The sequence below is a fragment of the Mytilus californianus genome, unplaced genomic scaffold (genome assembly GCF_021869535.1).
Source record: "Mytilus californianus isolate M0D057914Y unplaced genomic scaffold, xbMytCali1.0.p SCAF_8, whole genome shotgun sequence".
NCBI lineage: Eukaryota > Metazoa > Mollusca > Bivalvia > Mytilida > Mytilidae > Mytilus > Mytilus californianus.
Window position 1 is genome coordinate 21,813,585 of NW_026262734.1, and position 21,606 is coordinate 21,835,190.

At 31.8% G+C, this 21,606-nt stretch overlaps 2 protein-coding genes across 2 annotated transcripts in view; one reads left to right on the plus strand and one right to left on the minus strand.

Moving 5' to 3' along the window:
• Positions 1-6,645: 6,645 nt before the first annotated feature.
• Positions 6,646-21,606, minus strand: part of LOC127711810 (4-hydroxyphenylpyruvate dioxygenase-like) — a 34,949-nt gene continuing 19,988 nt past the window's right edge. Inside the window, exons 11-12 of the mRNA XM_052217964.1 lie at positions 20,566-20,688; positions 6,646-10,482 (exon numbers count right to left, since the gene is read on the minus strand). Coding sequence (XP_052073924.1) covers positions 10,408-10,482; positions 20,566-20,688 — 198 coding nt within the window. The 3' untranslated portion in view covers positions 6,646-10,407. The remainder of the gene's footprint in view (positions 10,483-20,565; positions 20,689-21,606) is intronic.
• On the plus strand, positions 10,817-13,151 carry LOC127711814 (uncharacterized). The gene is made up of 2 exons (XM_052217969.1): positions 10,817-11,595; positions 12,165-13,151. Exons 1-2 carry the CDS (start codon positions 11,511-11,513, stop codon positions 12,677-12,679), a joined length of 600 nt encoding a protein of 199 aa, XP_052073929.1. The 5' UTR covers positions 10,817-11,510; the 3' UTR covers positions 12,680-13,151.

The following is a 21,606-nucleotide window of genomic DNA, read 5'->3' on the forward strand; positions in this document are numbered from 1 at the left end:
GCACATCTCATTTCCATGGAGAATATTTGGCCCTGCCCCCTTTGTCATGGTCTATTGACTTTGAAACTTTTGCTTAGTTTACATGTATTAGTTTGTGATTAGATTAGTTTAAGATGAACTGCTAATGTTAAGTCAATGATATTTGGTATGCAAATTAATTGGCTTTTGCAAGTCTCGTTTCCATGGAGATTATATAGCCCCACTCCCTCATCCTGGTTCATTGACTTTGTAGCTTTTACATAGTTTACAAGTTAATGTTTATAGGTTTGTTTAAAGGGAACAACTTATGACATGTATGATAAGTCAATGGTATTTGGTATGCAGTTGTATTAGCATTGGCACATCTCATTTCCATGGAGATTGTTTAGCCATGTACCTTCAGTCATGGTTCATTGACTTTGAATATTTGCATACCTTACATGTAAAAGTATTGCTATTTCAATTTTCAACATTTGCATTATCAAAATTACAAAAAGGCGAGACATATCTTTATGTTAGCTATAATGTGGTCATAATGTATGAAGTTTCAGACAATTGATTGTTATTCATTTGTTATTTGCCTAAGCTTAACATTACTTTATATAAATTATAAACAACTTTGTAAGCTTAACTTTTTTGTATTGGTTGTTAAGAATTTTGTTATATATGTCTTCTATTTTTTGTGTTGCTTACTCGTTGATGTAAACTAGCAACTCATTTACAAAAAATCTTACGAGAAAATACTCATATGTAATGAACATTTCAGTATTATTCTTGCGATCGGTTTTTGTTGTAAGACTTTTTATGAAAAGAGCCCCTGACATCTAACTTTAATCATAATTATTTATACATTTATTGTCATGATACTTTGAATACTATCTTAATTGATGAAAACCAACTTATATGTCTTCTGACAAAGCTGATGTGATAACATGGTTCTTTATAGTAATCATTCAAAATTTGAAGGCTGAAATTTCATTGACCTATGTAATAACTTCCAAAAAGTACAACGGATTGTTGTCAGGTTCTTGTAAGCAAAGTGTGGACATAGGATCTGTGTTTTGATCAGATTGCATTTCATTGATGCTAATGACAAAGTACTTATTAAAGACAGTGCTGACTATAAGTACTATAATTACAGCAGTACTATTTCACTGTGTACATTTACCTAATATGTCAAGGTTTTCTTGTAACATGAGCAAAATGATGAATGGATTAGCTAAAGCTTAGCCTAATAAAAAATTACTTGAAATAAATAGGCCAGGTTTTTTCAGTTATTTTGATTGGCTACTGATATTACAATTACATATGCATTGCTGTTAAATAAGATATAAGGTAATCATTATGAACAGAATATTTATTTCATGGATGACCAAAGAAACAGGCAAACTTTAATTCATTGTTCGTTGTACAGATTCAGATAGGTAAGCTATAAAGCACAATGTTGAATATTGCTGCTAAAGCATATTAGGGATAATTTTTACATCAATTATTTTTCAAAGCTATGTATTTTGTAGTAACAGTGATCCTATATAGATTTTATCGTTTGAAGATGGACAGTCAGTGTCTAATGAGTTTGGTGCAACATGGGGTCTTATCTTTAACTTGTTCAAAAAAGGGGGACAAATGTAAAAACTGTATGATGTTAACTACAACAGTTATAGTAATATTTGATACAGTTATCCAAAGAAAAATATGAAACTAACATGAAAAAGTGGATGCCTTTAGGACATTCAAAATCACTGTAACATGTGTAAAGGAAGAGAATAATAAATTAAATTTTGTATTTTTGATAGAGAGTGCTAATTATTTATCAACTCCATTTTGTAATTTCTTTTGGAACTTAGTTTGGTGTCTAAATTTGTTTTAACTGATGAGGTAAATCCTGTGAATTTGACCAATATGATTATCACTTGTTAGTTTTTATATGTAAATATATGATTTTTGCATGTTAAATTTTGCTTTACAAGAATGTAAAAGTTCTTGCTTTAATATTAGTTAATATTATTCTTGTAAAAATATACATTTCATTCACAAGCTTCTAGAATGTGATTTATAAAGAGGTTAACATGTTTTACCCATATTTTTTATAAGCATAATTTCAATGATAATTTTTGTGAGTTGTTGAAACAGTTATTTTACTTCCTGATGTTCTTCCTTTTAAATTTGGTGAAAACTAGTTAAAATCTGTGCTTTTAAAAAGTTATAAAGAATCATATAATGTGATTAGACGAAGTGCAATTTACTTAATTCTTTGTAAAAGATGGGCGAAAGATACCAGAGGGACAGTCAAACTCATAGATCGAAAATAGACTGACAACGCCATGGCTAAAAAAGAAAAAGACAAACAGACAAATAATAGTACACAAGACACAACATAGAAAACTAAAGACTAAGCAACATGAACCCCACCAAAAACTGGGGGTGATCTCAGGTGCTCCGGAAGGGTAAGCAGATCCTGCTCCACATGTGGCATCCGTCGTGTTGCTCATGTTATTACAAACCTGGTAAAATAGTCTAATTCGGTAGGTCACATTCGTGAAAAGGGAAGGGAATTGTAGTTATGACATAAGGAACATATCCGATATCATCTGTGAAACGGTTTTCCATAATGGTCAACCAACTTGTGATGGCGTCTGTAAAATTTACGAAAAGATGATTTCAACTTCACCATTTGGAACTCTTGGTTTAATAGCTTCCTTGTGAGCAGCAACCTTCTATCAAGGAAATCATGATAGGAAACACAAGCCCGGGAATATCGTATCAATTGGGAGATATATACTCCGTATGCAGGCACTGCTGGAATGTTGCTACATAGAAATGGAAAGTTCACAATTGGGAAGCTGAAATCATCTCTTTTGTCATAAAGTTTTGTTTTCAACTGACCCTCATTGTCAATTTCTAGATGTAACTCAAGATATGAGGCAGACTTAACTGTATCTGATGTATCCTTTATCTCTAGTTCGATGGGATAGATGCGTTCAACATAGTCACAAAATTTTAAATTATTTAATGAGATAACATCTATGTAATATGAGTGTTTTCTCTGAATTCTTTTAGTGCAATATTCAGAGTTTAGTCATTGTGTACAAAGCAGAGTTGTTTCAAACTACATTTTTTTAGCATACATGTACATATTAGTTACACATGAGGTCATATTTTTATTAAACATCGGCATTATTATTCCAATCAATTTTGTTTATCTTTATTATTTTGGCTCGACAACAAAACTTATCTAACCTCAAAATGATCTATAGATTCAGTTATTTTTGTGGATTGAGGAAAATTTAAATATTTGATTCACGGTTTTCAAAAGTCTGCATACAAGCCTATAGAAAATTTGTACTTCATTGAACTTTTAATTTGGTGGTTAACCTTTACCCTCTAAATCCACAAAAATAGGAATCCCACAAATAATGAATCCATGGTATTTGATGTTCTTTGTTATGAATGCAAAAAAAATGGTATGTATGCACAAATTATGTATGGTTCATTAAATCAAAGAAAGTATACATTCTAAGTGTAAAACCCTAATCATGTTTAGTTGGTATTCCAATCACTTCCTTGAAATAAGCCCGGGAATATCGTATCAATTGGGAGATATATACTCCGTATGCAGGCACTGCTGGAATGTTGCTACATAGAAATGGAAAGTTCACAATTGGGAAGCTGAAATCATCTCTTTTGTCATAAAGTTTTGTTTTCAACCGACCCTCATTGTCAATTTCTAGATGTAACTCAAGATATGAGGCAGACTTAACTGTATCTGATGTATCCTTTATCTCTAGTTCGATGGGATAGATGCGTTCAACATAGTCACAAAATTTTAAATTATTTAATGAGATAACATCTATGTAATATGAGTGTTTTCTCTGAATTCTTTTAGTGCAATATTCAGAGTTTAGTCATTGTGTACAAAGCAGAGTTGTTTCAAACTACATTTTTTTAGCATACATGTACATATTAGTTACACATGAGGTCATATTTTTATTAAACATCGGCATTATTATTCCAATCAATTTTGTTTATCTTTATTATTTTGGCTCGACAACAAAACTTATCTAACCTCAAAATGATCTATAGATTCAGTTATTTTTGTGGATTGAGGAAAATTTAAATATTTGATTCACGGTTTTCAAAAGTCTGCATACAAGCCTATAGAAAATTTGTACTTCATTGAACTTTTAATTTGGTGGTTAACCTTTACCCTCTAAATCCACAAAAATAGGAATCCCACAAATAATGAATCCATGGTATTTGATGTTCTTTGTTATGAATGCAAAAAAAATGGTATGTATGCACAAATTATGTATGGTTCATTAAATCAAAGAAAGTATACATTCTAAGTGTAAAACCCTAATCATGTTTAGTTGGTATTCCAATCACTTCCTTGAAATAAACTGCATTTATGTTAACATGGGAAAATGATTGAAAGACCTAATTATTGATTTGTATCTGTCATATCAATATACATGTTCTTACAGATAGTCAATACTTAACAACTTCATATTCATATATTTTTTAAGAATTAAGATTTATAACTGAGATCATGAGTTCTAGTAATGGAATTACTGTTTGTATATATATAGCTGTTGTAAAGTGTTTGTGAAATTTTATATAATGAATATATGCTGCACTTGTTAAAAAGATTATGAAAATTTTTTTCAGGAATAATGCATAAAGAAATAAAAAAGATTATTTTGAATCTTGTGTTATTCTACCTTTATATATCTATTGTACTCATTTTTTGTCCCTATTATATGTTCTCTTGCTCAAAAAACCATGGTAGTCTTATGGTCGAGTTTTCTGCAGTACAGGACATCATGGGTTCGATTCACAACAGATTTATTATATCAAAGACTTGAAAATTGATATTTGCACTTCTCCACCAGCACACAGATTTAGGAGTAAGAGGAAAGACTAGTTGGGTTGGAGTCTGAATAGGATGAAATATTTACCTGTTCTCTTGTGAGCTAGTATATTAATAATCTGACACAGTGTGTCAGTCTAGTACAAAACAGGGTATAATGATATCTCATTTAAACATGTTATCCTCCTTAATATGCATGTTATATATTTGCTGATGGACATTAAGCAGATATTAATCTATCAATCAATATTCTGTTGTCAATCATCACATAAACATATACATACTGAAGACCGTACTTTGACCTATAATGGTTTACTTTTACAAATTGTGACTTGGATGGAGAGTTGTCTCATTGGCACTCATACCACATCTTCTTATATCTATTAACTAATATAAATATAAGAAGATTTTTTAAAATTTTTAATGAGACAACTATCTATCTGAGACCAAAGGGTTATAGGATGTAAACAACTAGAGGGTGCTAAACTGCCTCGGTGGTCTTGTGGTAGCATTTTCTCCTCGACCACGAGAGGTCTTATGTTCAAACTCTTGCATGGTCAATCCAGACTTTAAAATTGGTATTTGCTGCTCCTCTGCTATGCAAGTGGCTTTAAGGAGTAAGAGCAAAGACTGGTCGGCTCTAACAATGGGTGACAGGGTCTTTCTGTGGACTGCTACCTTGTGACCTAGGACGTCAAAAGTCCAACTCAGCATGTCGGTCTTGTTCAGAGCAGGGTTAATATTTATATTACATGTTTATGTTCTCTTCCTGAATATGCACTTAATTTGCCCCTAGATGTTAAACAGACATCCATCATCATCATCACTATAGGGTGCTGTACTGAGGTATATGCTTTATTTGGTTACATCTGATATTTCCACTTCAACAAAAGTAAGGCCTGGTTACAATTTGGAATTTTGATTCTCATACAAAATGTACCCAATCTGCTGGTTCTAATTACCATACTAGTTTACTTTTACCTTTACTGAATTATTCAGATAAGTGGTTGAAGATATGGAATCTATGACAATTTCAGCTTTTGTAAAGTGAAAATAAGATATTTTCTTAATATTTGTACTTCATGTTGTAAACTTACTGGCTTACATTTTGTTTTATGTTTCTCAAACTCCATCAAAAATAGTAGTCAGAGGATCTGTATACCTCTCATGATTTTCATTAAACTTAGTTCATGCATTTATGCTGCATATTTCCTATGTGGCTTGGATTATTATCTCATCAGGACAAAGTTGTCTAATACATGAGTCCGTTAACATATGTGCAATGTGTGCGTTCTACAACTTTTTATTTAAATGGTACAGCTTTTTTGTTGTTTATTTGAGGCTTCTGTTACTTTTATGTGTCTATACAGTAATGAGAGAGGATGATTATAGATGTAGGTTCTGATTGTGTGTCTGTATGTCACACTCTTGTTTATGCCATACTTTTAGTAAAATTACTGTGCTCATTTAATTTTATACAGAAGCTTTATAATGGAGTAATTTGGATGGTAACTAGACATAAGTAATTTGTTAAATATTTTTGGGGCAAATCTTAGCAACTTAGTATCATGTTGGTAGAAGAATAATATTAATATTTTGAATTGAGTATTGTTGACAGGATTGAGTAAATTTTGTGTATGAAGGTTGCTAATATAAATATCTTTGGTAATTGGATGTGATGGAAGCTTATTGAATATGTTTGGAATAAAAATCACTCAGATAAAAAATTGCCTTTCTCTATACAAGAAGTATATTTTATAAAAGCCAAATATGGTCAATATAAAAAGTGAAAAGGCTGGTTTTCAAAATTTATTTATTGTATAATAACTATATGTACTAAACCCACATGTAAATGCTAAATAGAACAATCTCTAGTTGTTTGTCACTGAGTAAACATGTACATATAAATTCAAAATAATGATGAGATCTGTTTAACAAAATTGATCTTCAAAATTCCTTAACAAGCAAGCACTGCAAGCAAAGTCTGATCCGGCATAAAAAGCACTATGATGATCAGAAATATATGTAAAAATATAAACTCTTTTTATGACATGTATGATACCTTTTATCAGCGTCTGAGCATTGATTTTATTTACAATAGATAGTGCTATGCAGTTTCCAGCCTCTATTCTGTTCTTTGTTCTCATTTAAAGGGACTGTAAATAAAAGGAATTTGCTTTTGAAATTCAGAGAAATGTTAACATGTCTTTTAGTTCAGGGCCTTCTTGATTATTATGATATTAAAACTGACTATCATTAAAAGAAATTAATGTGTCAAATTTATCACAAAAGTCATTCAGCCTATTACCTGTATAGATGACAACAAACCTTTATTACTGAAAATCAAAACATCATAAAGCCCATAAACTTAACAAAAAATAACAGCACCTAGTAATAAACATAAATTCTAAATGCATAAAATTAAAGTATCAACAATTTCATTGATCAAAACCATTTTTCAAAAAATTTTAAACAAATTCATTTTAATTGTCCTTCTGTCCTTTTACTTATACACCAATCAACTTGTCTATATAATTGTGCAAAACAAAAATGTATGAAACATGAGTAAATATGAAATTCACCTATATTCCTCTTCCAATATTTTTCTGATTATTAATATATAAATTTGCCTAATTTACTACAGACAGGTAATCTCAATAAAACATGAAAACAACACTTTATAAATTTCATGCATCCAAAGAATTTTTCTAGATGTACTTTCATCAGGAACGCCCAAAGCCAAATATTTAAAAGCCAAGAGTGTACAATTGTTAAATTTTCTAACAGTTTTCAATTTGCAGTATTAAATGATTATCTTTCTTTAAATAGAGATAGTTCTAACCAATCCCTTCTAAAAGGAAGTATTTATGGGTCATTTACTTTATACCATTAGTAGTTATTGAAAAAAAAGGGGGGGGATCACCTGTTTTCAAATCTATTTAATTCTGAACATATTCATCACACCATTCAAATTATAAGCCTGGTATAATTGATGAGTTTTTCCATAACATGAAGAATTGGTTCATTCAAATGTTATACACAAAATTACCCTGGTGCAGGATATTGTAAAAGCAATCAATGAAATATATCATCAAACATATCTTTCACCAAATCAAACATTGTGATTAATGGTATACCTGAATAAACTTTGTTTATGTATAATGTAAATGGCGCACAAAAGTTAAATGTTTTCCAAAAAAATGCCCTTTCTAAAATTTATAAAAGTTTATTCTTTCAAATTGAATTCAAAATATAGGTCACCATTATACATTTCTATACTGTTTTAAACTCCATCATTTATATCTATCTCATTTGAAGAAATCATTCTTTTATGAGAGAACTCAAAAACTCAATAGTAGAAATTTATTAGTTGAGAATGATCTGTTCACCAAACATTTCCCAGATAAAAAAACGGGTACATCCATTCTTATTTTCTTGATATTTACGCACACATGCAAAGCTGTTGTTTTCATGTAAACAAAACTCAAAATTGTATACAACCATTATAAGCTGCCTACCATTGGGCTGTTGTTTCTATAGAAACCATCTCATATCCCAATAATTCTAAACCACACATATATCAAACAGTATACAGAGAAAATACAGGGGAGGGAATAAATCCATCATCACTCAGAATTAAAATAAAATTTCAAATAACAATAAAATAAAACTTGTCACAATATTTACAAGTAAATGAGATTGAATCCTTCACAACATTGAATATCATTCTTTCTTTGTTTAAACAATAGCAACATTTTTATCACCTTTCATGCAAAGCAATTTCTTTTGGCACACAAATTGATAATTAAATTCAATTAATATTGAAATATATTTCAAATTGGAATATATACAATAAAACAATAGGACTGTAACAATTATACATAAAAATCATTTAATCTTAGGCCAGTGTTCTTACAGTCAACGATAATGAGGACCCTGATCTGTTTATGATCCACAAGTTTTTATACAGCTGCACTGACTTGACGGAGTAAGACTAACAGGCCAATAATTAAGCATCATTTAACACATACAGATCTTAGAGAATCATCAGAAGTCATCAGATCAAATTTTACCATTACCATGTTTACAGGTTTTAAATAAATGTTACCCTGAATTGCTATGTGAGATTAAATTCCTGGGATCTAGGCCAGAGATACAGATTTTTAAATAAACCTTAACCATGAATTGTTTTGTGAGATTTATTTTCTGGGATCTAGGCCAACAGTACAGGTTTTTTTATAAATCTTATCCTGAATTGTTATGTGAGATTTATTTTCTGGGATCTTTGAAGTTTACCAATACTTGCTATACTTGTTACAGTTCATGAAATTAATGTTACCTCAATACAACAACATTATGTTATCCTAAGATGTCTGCCCTATGAGGAGTGTATATTTATTAACCTTTCTCGAAATTTTCAATGGATTTCCTTATCCTGTAAATACTTTTTTTTTAATTTGTGGAAATAGGAATTCATGGATTTCATTTTCTTTAATAAAATTTTAATGAGTTAAAACTTATCAATAACTTACTATTTTACTGCTACAGAAGAGAAATTGCATGTAAACAGTCTTTCAATAAGTCAATAAATTGACAGATAGCAATCTTGATTCAAAAATTACTTACTTTGACATTACTTTTTTATACAGATAATTAAGACGGGGGAGGAGTCTCAGAAAAGTCACCAGTGATAAAAAAAGTACATAGTACATAGTGATATAATAAACACAAAAATAATACTGCTGTTAATTCATGACATATAACCAGCTTGGGTTAACAAAAATAAGCAATAGTGTTTGAAATAAGATAAAAACAAATGCAAATACAAAGTAGACAAATATTTTGTTTAACTTATAAAATGACTAGCACATATAACAAAGGACTTAGAGTACCACACAGTTTCTTACTTCACTTGAACTTTATTCATGAAATACTTATTTTAATGGATTTCAAGATTTGTTACAAAAAACTCAATGAACAAGCAAATCTTCAATAATTATTGATGTGATTGTGTTTAAAGTTTTAATTTTTAAAATGGACATGCAAACCAATTCTTGATAAAAAAAATTATGAAAATTGGTGATTTATTGAAAATGGTTTTCACCTTTTTTATAAAGTTGACAAAATACTGAAAAGTCTTTGGTTTAAACTATGAATAAAATCTGAATACATAAATATAGATAATAAAAAGCTCTTAGGATAATTTGTCATACAGAAGCATCATTTAAAAATAGCTGAAAACAATATCTTCTCAAAAACAATAACTTTTTTTTCTGAGAATTAACCTGAGGGAGTGAACAACAGAATTATTGCATAGCATGTTTGATAACTTGTTTGGTTGAATTTGATTAAATTTCAGTAAATGTATTTCGGTAATAAGAACCTCCAATGAAATGAAATGGTCTTTAAGCTATAAATTTTTAAACAAAAAATCTGGTTCATGTCAATTTTGTACTATGCAATGTTGAGATTTCTAAATGCTCCACTGGTACAACAGACTGTTATGTAAGTGTATTCAAGAATCCCTGGAATGTTAAGATTGTCTGGTCTCCATGAAATCACAAGTTGCCTCTCGCTGCTTGGTCAATTTCTATGGCTTCAAACAATGATTTGAAGTTCCCAGCACCAAAACCCTAAAATAAAAAGAAGTTGTATATATAATTCTTAAATAACAGATTGAAGTTAAGTGCTGCTGAATTATTCATATCTGTCACTAGGGTCAGTTGTCTTGGTTACATGATAGACCTGAGAACACGGTAATTTCGTAGTGCATTTCTTTTTGACAATAAATGAAATTTAAAAAATTGCACCTGTGCTTTCTCAATAATATTTTTACAGTGTGGTGTACTACTATTGGAACAAATTATATCAAAATTATAGAAAACTTCATCAGATCTAACTCAAAATATGGAACATTTTATTTTTTGGGGCTTGAATTCTTTTGCCAGCTTCAGACATACTAATTTTTAAAGGCAGTGCTTTAATGCCTTTCTAGTTGCCGGGTTAATCCTTCCTTCCGCGATATCCAACTTATCTACGTGGGGGGTCATTAGACTCCAAGTAGATCCGGAAATGTTGAATTCTCTCCTCTTCTTATTGCGATATAAAATGTTTTTTGTTTCATTTCATTTACATTGGGAAATAGAGAAACGATTATTGTGTTTTGTTAGTTTTAAAAACTTTTGATATATTAGTATTTTGCATTATAAGCAGTCAACCGATTGACAAACTAGAATTATTTGAATTCCGTGTGGAAAGAGCTCGGGTTAATTTCGAGTGTTATCTGCAATCTAGATGTTTATAAATCATTTCAGTCGTTGATATAATAATTAAAGGTCGACTGAACATGAATTATATTATACAATTTAAAGCGCATTTCTGTTTATGCACGTGAACCCGTCTAACGTTATTTTCGCAGTTATATAAAGTAGCAAATTATCGTTCCTGAATAGGTGGCGCCGTGGTAGCGGATCCTGTTCCTCTACTTCCGGTTTCTGCACTGTGCAACTATTTCAGTTATATTTTTAATTAACGATGCCAAGTACTTGTTGTTGTGTACCTGGATGTCATTTAAGAGGAGGACATGCATTTCCAAATGACTTAAAAAGAAGGAAAACTTGGATCAACGCCATGGCCCATACGCAGATTGGACGAGAACACGATGATATCGTGGAGTCCATCTCAATCAGCTGTTGTTTGCAAGGCACGTTTTACTGAAAAAGACTACGTGCAGGAAACTATTCATGGTAAAACTCTATTTCCTTGTGAAATATATAGTTATATATGTAATCGCCATGCGAATAAACCAAAGTCTGTTTACAACCGCAATTATCGTTTTAGAATAAAAGGGGGTGGGTAATTCAAGACGTCATAATTTTTTGGATTACGATTCAATGTGATCTGTTTGAGATTTTTTGGTGATTGCTACAATTATAATGATTTCTTACAAGAGGTATATCATACTGAGAATTATTTTAGCAGTAATTATGCTAATGTAGTAATGACAGGAATGCATAAGCTATGCCTCATAGACTTTCTTGAAAAATATCAATGACAATGTTAACAGGAACAAAACAATGACATGCTCTCATCTATATTATAGTTATTTTGGTACAAACAATGTACGTTTGTTGCATAAGTCTCTTATTGTTTGTCCTTTGGATTTACATAACATACATTGAATCAGGCAAACATAGTTTTATCCAGATTGTAATGAATAAATCTAGTTAATATTTCGCCAGGTAGTACAAAGTTTACATTGCTAATGGAAGTTCATTTAATTATAAAAAAACTAATGCTTTATAACCTTTTTCAGGGCGCAAACCCACCATACAGAGACTTAAGTCTACTGCAATTCCCAGCCTATTTTCCTGGACCAAGCAAGAGACTGAATCGTCCGCAAAAAGAAAAATCAGGGCAGTTTCCTGTGAAAACAAAAGAACTAAACTTGATGAATATTGTAGTAGAAATCTAGAGGAAAGTTTTGATTGTAAAGTTGGTTTTCCTGAAGAAGTCATTCATACTGCAGAAAGGATTTATGACTGTCCACCACCAACTGCCGAGCTAATGTTGAGCTTCACAGATGGAATTACGCAAACACCATCAATGCCTATGTTTTCAGCAGAGAATTTTGAAATGAAGACACGTGACACAGCCATGCATTTTTATACCAGTTTAGAGTTGTATACTAAATTTTTATTTGTTTTGACCACACTTGGTCCAGCAGCACATTGTTTGAGATACATATATTTTCAAATTGATATGGTGTCAGTTGAAAATCAGTTTTTTTATGACTTTGATGAAATTGAGGCATCATACAACCAACTTTGAACTGTCTAGATTCTAGATTGAATCTAGTGTTAAGAATATTGTGTATACATGGATTGTTTTTATGTCTAAACAGTGGTGTGAGGCTAACACTTGGCTATCTAGTGGTTTAGTCAGGTATTTTTCACCATCCAACTTCAAATTAAAGTTTCCTACGACTTGGATTATTATTGACAGCACAGAATATCCTGTGATAAAACCTAAAGCTCCTAGAGCTCAGGCAACCTTTTCATCAAATAAAAACAGAAACACTGAAAATTCTTGAATGTTCGACACCTGGTGGTTTAGTCAACTATGTCTCTATGTCACATAGAGCGAATAATTGGACTTGGCAAAACATACAAAATTCTAATAAATCCTATGAATGGAACTGAAACAAAACTTTCATCTGAAATAACATTTAGTTGTTTTATGTTGTGTAATTTTAGAACTTGTATTGTGCCAAAGGATGCATAAATAAAAGTGACGCAATGAATTTTGTTCTGATATATATATATATATTTACAATTACATGCACATGTAAATTGTAATGCATATAAAAATAAGGAGATGTGGTATGATATTCAGTGAGTTTATCAAACTAAAGTGCATAAGAAATGGGTTTAAGCAGTTACAGGTGTTACTGTCACCGTACAATCTCCAACAATGAGAAAAACTCGTACCCTGTAAAAAATTTCAGAGATCTTACAACTAAGTTTTGTTGTCTCACCTTGACTTTGGTGAATTTTTTATATCTGTTGATGTAAATATAAAAAAGAAGATGTGGTATGATTGCCAATGAGACAACTCTCCACACATGCACAAGAGACCAAATGACACAGAAATTAACAGCTATAGGTCACAGTACGGCCTTCAACAATGAGCAAAGCCCATACCGCACAGTCAGCTATAAAAGGCCCAGAAATGACAATGTAAAACAATTCAAACAAGAAAACTAACGGCCTATTTTATGTAAAAAAATGAACAAATATAACAAATATGCAACACATAAACAAACGACAACCACTGAATTACACTTTTATAGGCTCCTGACTTGGGACAGGCACATACATGTACATACAGAATGTGGCGGGCTTAAACATGTTAGCGGGATCCCAACCCTCCCCCTAACCTGGGACAGTGGTGTAACAGTACAATATAAGAAAGAACTATAAAAATCAGTTGAAAGAGGCTAAACTCATCAGATGGATAAATACAAATACAAGTGGACGTGGTCGGGTAGTTGTACATCCAAACAACAAAAAGACACTAAGTACAAATCTGAGAGTACCCACAGTTACTGACAGCTAGTTCAAAGCCACTAACAACTGATAAAAAAATCTTGCATCTAAGACTAAATTATCAATCCGTAAGCTCCCTTTAGAATTTTATAAATTTTAGATTTTACATTTCTGAGTTATGGGGTTTTATTCATTAAAAAAGGGGGGATTTTCCAGTTTTTGGACAACAACTCAAAAATGCTTTAAGCAGTTCACATGAAACTTTGGTGAATTATTTATAGCTATTGATGTAATCTCCCTATTGATTTTCATAAATTTCAAATATGACATAGAGAAGAAATTGAACTTTATTTGTTTATAGTCTGGCAACAGATTTATTAAGTATTGCACAACAGCACAGTGTATTGCACAACAGCAAGAAATCTTTAATTGAATTTAAACTCAATTCATATAACTGATTTCAAGTTCATTGACTACATTTATTCAGAAACTATAATATGTCAAATATTTAATTACAATCCAAATTCAGACCTGTATCAAGCTTGAATATTGTGTCCATTTTTTCCCCGAGCTGTTCAGGGTAGTACCTCTGCGGGTGTATCCAGCTGCGCTCAGCGAATCAGTTTATTTCTTAATTAAGAACTCCTTTTTATACGACCGCAAAAAAATTTTTGTGGTCGTATATTGGTATGACGTTGTCGTCGTCCGAAGACACATTAGTTTTCCGCACTCTTAACTTTAGTTTAAGTGAATGGATCTCAATGAAATTTTGAAATAAGGTTCAATACCACAAAAGAAAAGTGGGGATTGATTTTAGGGGTTATGGTACCAACAGTTAAGGAATGAGGGGCCAAAAAGGGGCCAAAAATAAGCATTTTTGTAACTTCCAGACATAACTTGTGTGTAAGTGTATGGATCTCTCTGACATTGTACCACAAGGTTCCATATCACAAAGGGAATGCTGGGATTGATTTTTGGGGGTAATTGCCTCCAAATTTTAGGAATTGGGGGCCAAAAAGGGGCAAAAAACAAGCATTTTACTAGTTTCATAACACTAACTTGTGTGCAAGTCTATGGATCTCTCTGACATTGTATCACAAGGTTCCATATCACAAAGGGAATGCTGGGATTGAATTTGGGGGTAATTGCCTCCAAATTTTAGGAATTAGGGGCCAAAAAGGGGCAAAAAACAAGCATTTTTCTAGTTTCATGGCAATAACTTGTGTGTAAGTGTATGGATCTTTATGAAATTGTACTACAAGGTTCCATATCACAAAGGGAAAGCTGGAATTGAGTTTGGGGGTAATTGCCCAAAAAGTTTAGGAATAAGGGGCCAAAAATAAGCATTTTTCTAGTTTCCAGACAATAACTTGTGTTCAAGTGTATGGATCTCTCTGAAATTGTACTGCAAGGTACCATACCACAAAGGGAATGCTGGGATTGATTTTGGGGGTAATTGCCTCCAAATTTTAGGAATTAGGGGCCAAAAAGGGGCAAAAAACAAGCATTTTTTTAGTTTCATGACAATAACTTGTGTGTAAGTCTATGGATCTCTCTGACATTGTATCACATGGTTCCATATCACAAAGGGAATGCTGGGATTGATTTTGGGGGTAATTGCCTCCAAATTTTAGGAATTAGGGGCAAAAAAGGGGCAAAAAACAAGCATTTTTCTAGTTTCATGGCAATAACTTGTGTGTAAGTGTATGGATCTTTATGAAATTGTACTACAAGGTTCCATATCACAAAGGGAAAGCTGGGTTTGAGTTTGGGGGTAATTGCCCTAAACGTTTAGGAATTTGGGACCAAAAAGGGGCCAAAAAACAAGCATTTTTCTAGTTTCCAGACAATAACATGTGTTCAAGTGGATGGATCTCTCTGAAATTGTACTGCAAGGTACCATACCACAAAGGGAAGGCTGGGATTAAGTTTTGGGGTGATGAATCATAAGGGGGTTCAACAAATTTGGGGGGGGGATTCTTTTTCCTTTTTTTTCTTTAAAATTTTCCATTTTAAATTGGTTATTTCTGATTTATATATAAAAGCAAATAATAATGATATGGTTTGAATAGGTAAATTAAATTTTTTTAAGTATCTTAGACCACTTTCATTCTGTGTCAGAAACCTATGCTGTGTCAAATATTTAATTACAATCCAAATTCAGTGCTGAATCAAGCTTGAATGTTGTGTTCATACTTGCCCCAACTGTTCAGGGTTCGACCTCTGCGGTTGTATCAAGCTGCGCCCCAGCGGAGCATTTTATTTCATTCATAAATTACTTTATGCTTGGAAATATAATTTTGCTTGGAGTTGAAAGAGTTGACATGTTGCAATGTACATTTACTCTACATAGTTCTATGGTACCAAATCAAAAGTTTATATAAAGAAAGAAGTCAAAGGTTTCCCATCATAGTTTAGTTACATACATTTTTTTGGTACCTGAGGTCGTTAAATATAGATCATTATATAAATAAGGAGATGTGTTATGATTGCCAATGAAATAAAATGCTCCGCTGGGGCGCAGCTTGATACGACCGCAGAGGTCGAACCCTGAACAGTTGGGGCAAGTATGGACACAACATTCAAGCTTGATACAGCACTGAATTTGGATTGTAATTAAATATTTGACACAGCATAGGTTTCTCACACAGAATGAAAGTGGTCTAAGAACTTAAAATTTTTTAATTTACCTATTCAAACCATATCATTATTATTTGCTTTTATATATACATGTACATCAGAAATAACCAATTTAAAATGGAAAATTTTAAAGAAAAAAACATACATGTGATGGACTGTGAAACTCAGATCAGGAGATTGGAAAATTTTGGTCAGGAGATTAGGACTCAGATCAGGAGGTTTTTAATCGACATAAAGTTTGTCGTAAATGTAACCGTGTGCTGTAAAAATTGTCTTTTAAAGTGTGTTTTCTTCAACTTTCAATCCGAATGTATTATGTATTATGTTTATAGTACCCTTGTACTTATAAAGTTTCTTTATCTTAATATTCTACATGTTCAATCTAAGATTCTTTTTTTTTAGTATGTTCTTTAAATTTTTCAATTCATATCTTATATATCATTATTCTATAGGACAAACATTGCAATCAGATCATTTGTTTACCTATCTGCATTTGCAGTTAGATTTTATTTGAATAATCAGAAACTCATTTAAATTTCTAACATGGGTCATAGTTATTATATGAATTCAATTTAAGCCTTGAAAGAAAGTATAGAACCCTCAAATAATTTTCAAATTATTATTTTTTTATTTGTCCTAAGACATTTAAAATCATTTAATTACCATCCTTTTATGATTATTTGTTCAATTTATATTTTATTTATATTCTTTTAAAAATTTACATTATTTAAAGGAAAGTAACTTAAAACAGGATAAATCAGGGGAAGTAACCCAATAAATACACAAAGTTTTTATTACACAACGGCAGTTAGCCTGAGGTAAAAATCGTTGATTACCAGTATGTTTGACACCCAAGCTGACAAGTGAAGCCATATAATTATGCATGTTAATTGATTTACAGGTAAAATATAACTTCAGGTGATGTCAGTTACACCAGATGTCTGAGATGATATGTTGGGCAGATTTCATACACAGGATTTTTTTCTCTTCAACGCGAGGTCGGGAGGAGACCCCTGAAAACGGGATTATTGTACTCCCGTCGGGAGGTTTACATGTATGAAAAAAAGAAAAAAAAATCCCCCAAATTTTTTTGAACCCCCTTATGATTCATCACCCCATTGGCCCAAACTCAATCCCAGCTTTCCCTTTGTGGTATGGTACCTTGCAGTACAATTTCAGAGAGATCCATACACTTGAACACAAGTTATTGTCTTGAAACTAGAAAAATGCTTGTTTTTTGGCCCCAAATTCCTAAACGTTTAGGGCAATTACCCCCAAACTCAAACCCAGCTTTCCCTTTGTGATATGGAACCTTGCAGTACAATTTCATAAAGATCCATACACTTACACACAAGTTATTGTCCTGAAACTAGAAAAATGCTTGTTTTTTGCCCTTTTATGGCCCCTAATTACTAAAATTTTGAGGGAATTACCCCCAAAAATCAATCCCAGTTTTCCCTTTGAGGTATGGTACCTTGCAGTACAATTTCAGAGAGATCCATACATTTGAACACAAGTTATTGTCTGGAAACTAGAAAAATGCTTATTTTTTGCCCCTTTTTGGCCCCTTATTCCTAAACTTTTTGGGCAATTACCCCCAAACTCAATTCCAGCTTTCCCTTTGTGATATGGAACCTTGTAGTACAATTTCATAAAGATCCATACACTTACACACAAGTTATTGTCATGAAACTAGAAAAATGCTTGTTTTTCGCCCCTTTTTGGCCCCTAATTCCTAAAATATGGAGGCAATTACCCCCAAAATCAATCCCAGCATTCCCTTTGTGATATGGAACCTTGTGATACAATGTCAGAGAGATCCATACTCTTACACACAAGTTATTGTCATGAAACTAGAAAAATGCTTGATTTTTGCCCCTTTTTGGCCCCTTATTCCTAAAATTTGGAGGCAATTACCCCCAAAATCAATCCCAGCATTCCCTTTGTGATATGGAACCTTGTGGTACAATGTCAGAGAGATCCATACACTTACACACAAGTTATGTCTGGAAGTTACAAAAATGCTTATTTTTGGCCCCTTTTTGGCCCCTAATTCCTTAACTGTGGGTACCATAACCCCCAAAATCAATCCCCACCTTCCTTTTGTGGTATTGAACCTTATGGTAAAATTTCATTGAGATTCATTCACTTAAACTAAAGTTAGAGTGCGAAAACTAATGTGTATTCGGACGACGACGACGCCGGACGACGACGACGACGCCAACGTCATACCAATATACGACCACAAAATTTTTTTTGCGGTTGTATAAAAACTAAGGATTTTCTTATCCAAGGAATAGATTACCTTAGCCGTATTTGGCACAACTTTTTGGAATTTTAGGTCCTCAATGCTCTTCAACTTTGTACTTGTTTGGCTTTGTTCATAAACAAGTGAGAACAATCGCCTTCATATAGTGCTCAGAATATGACATTAATAAAACTTATTCAATATCATTAGAGAACTCTAAATCTTAAATACTGAAAGCCACCTCTGATAAGTACACTGTACTATGCAAGATAATGATATAACTGGACTTAAAATACACACAACCTGTAATTAACTGCCTTTACAGCGCTTTCGTGCTTTGATTAACCTTTTTCAGTTGGACCAAATCACTACTTTACTTTAAAATTCATAACCCAAATTTTGTTACAGTGTAATTTCATCACCCTACTTGCTATTTGAGGCATAAAACATGAAGAAATAAATTTGGAAGGGGTATGAAAAAACATTGCAAGTAATACACTGTCCACACTAGTGACAATATTTGTAGAAAACGAAAAATCAAAGGACGATAACTGTGTTCCCGGACCTGATGATTTATACACCATCCAAGCAAAGTGAAAATCAATGGATTAAAACATTTATACTAAATCATGTATATATTTCTTACAAATTATTTTTTTTCATCACTGACTTACCTAAAATCAAAATTATTATTTATCAGCAAAAGATTATTATTGGGATTGTCTTTCTTGAGGAGAAAACTTTTTTGACACATTCCTAACAAGAATTCCTCGATTAAAAATTTGCTGCAATCGAGGAAATCTTGTTAATCATCACTTTGAAAGTTATTCAGTTGCAATCTTAACTTGGTCAATTTTACAGAATATCTGTATGAAAAAGACCATCAAAATTTTCCACAAATAAAGGGACCAGAATTGATTTCTTTGCAGATTTTACAATGAGTAACATACCAGAGGTGCAACATGTGGAGAAGCATTCTTTTTGTCACTTTAAGATCTTTTTTAAAGTGTTTTCAATCCATTATACACTTCAGTTTATTGTCCGGCCATGATATGGTCTTTTATTTCTTATGCAGCAAAAATCCTGCAATCTGATTGGTTTATTACCCGGGTGTAAATAACACCCAACCCTTGTTCACCTGGGGACAAATAAAATTATGCCAAAAATTCCAAAAAATAAAAATTTTGCCATAATTAAGAAATAAAATTAGAAAAAAAAAAATTAAAATTGCAAAATAAAAAATAAATTAATTTGGAAACAAAAAATTAGAAAAATAAATTTGAAAAATTAAAATATTTTTTTCCCCAAAACTAAAAAAAAAACACAAAAAATTTCCCTGAAAATAAAGAAAAAAAGGTATTTGACAATGTGCAATGTCTGTTTGTTTTGTTCACACATTGTTGTCAATATATTGGAATTTTATGCGACTCTCATACAAGTGAGAGGTTTAGCTAGCTATAAAACCAGGTTAAATCCACCATTTTCTATATAAGGAAATGCCTGTACCAAGTCAGGAATATGACAGTTGTTTTCCATTCATTTGATGTGTTTCTTTTGATTTTGCCATTTGATAAAGGACTTTCCGTTTTGAATTTTCCTTGGAGTTCAGTATTTTTGCTGTTTTACTTTTTTGTATGATTATCAATTTTCTTTGTTGCGAGGAGTAAGTATTTAAAATTTGTATGATTATCGACTGTCAGTTTTTTTTCTAAAAATTCTCAAAATTTTCTAAAACATTTAATATAACACTATTGCTGTTGATAGGTGTAATTATTGTATACCTGATGGTTTTTCCTCTGTATAACTTCTAAGAACAATGTGGGTCTGTCCTGCATAATCTTGGTAAATATTTGTAGCAAGTAACCATTCTCATCATAATCAATCAAAATCTTCAGTTTTTGTATCTGAAAAAAAATTGCATTAAATATTGTTAAAGAAATTTAAAAGAGACAAAAACATTTTTAAAAAATTAAGTCTATAAGCAGAGAATTATTTGTTCTTTTCTCTTTTATCAATGTGTTTCAAGGGTCAAGAAACTGAAAAATATTTCAGTCATGACTGACTTTGAATTCAAATTAATGACACTAAATTCTTAATTTCGATCAAATTAATCAAGATGGGACATTTTTAATGACGTTTTTGTCAGAAATTGACTTTTTTCTATCAGAAATAAATTTTGAGTGTAATGTAATTTCGTTTATAAAACTGTCATTGATAAAACAGAAGAACTTAACCTGTGTAGATAGAGGTAAACCAGTATACCCCTCTTTTGGATTAGGATATAATTATGAATTTAACGGTGCTTTGCTTTTGCGCCAAAAAAATCTTTCATTTTCGCCAAAATAAAAGATTTCATTTGCACCAATAATACAGGTAATTACAGGTAAATAGTATAAAACAATAGATTTATTCAAAAGAAACTTTTAATAATAACTTTAAAACAGTTTTTGTTTGCATAATAAAACATATTCATCCGAAATCAGTCATCATAACCATAATGAAAGCACTATACACTGACAAGTTCTTAGGACTATACCCTGAAGTAAAACCAAATGTTTGTTCTGGCACAAGACTTGTAAGTAACGGTCAGGATGTACTCATGTACAATGTACATTAGATAACCTATATTTGTGTGGTCAAAAATAGAGACTTATTTCCTCTATATAAAAATAAGGAAGTGTCAATGACACAACTATCCACTTAAGTTCAAATGAAGGGGATATAAGCAATTATAGGCAACCGTTCGGCCTTCAACAATGAGAAAAACCCATACTGTATTGTCGGCTATAATCGGTCCCAACATGAAAAATATGAAACAATTC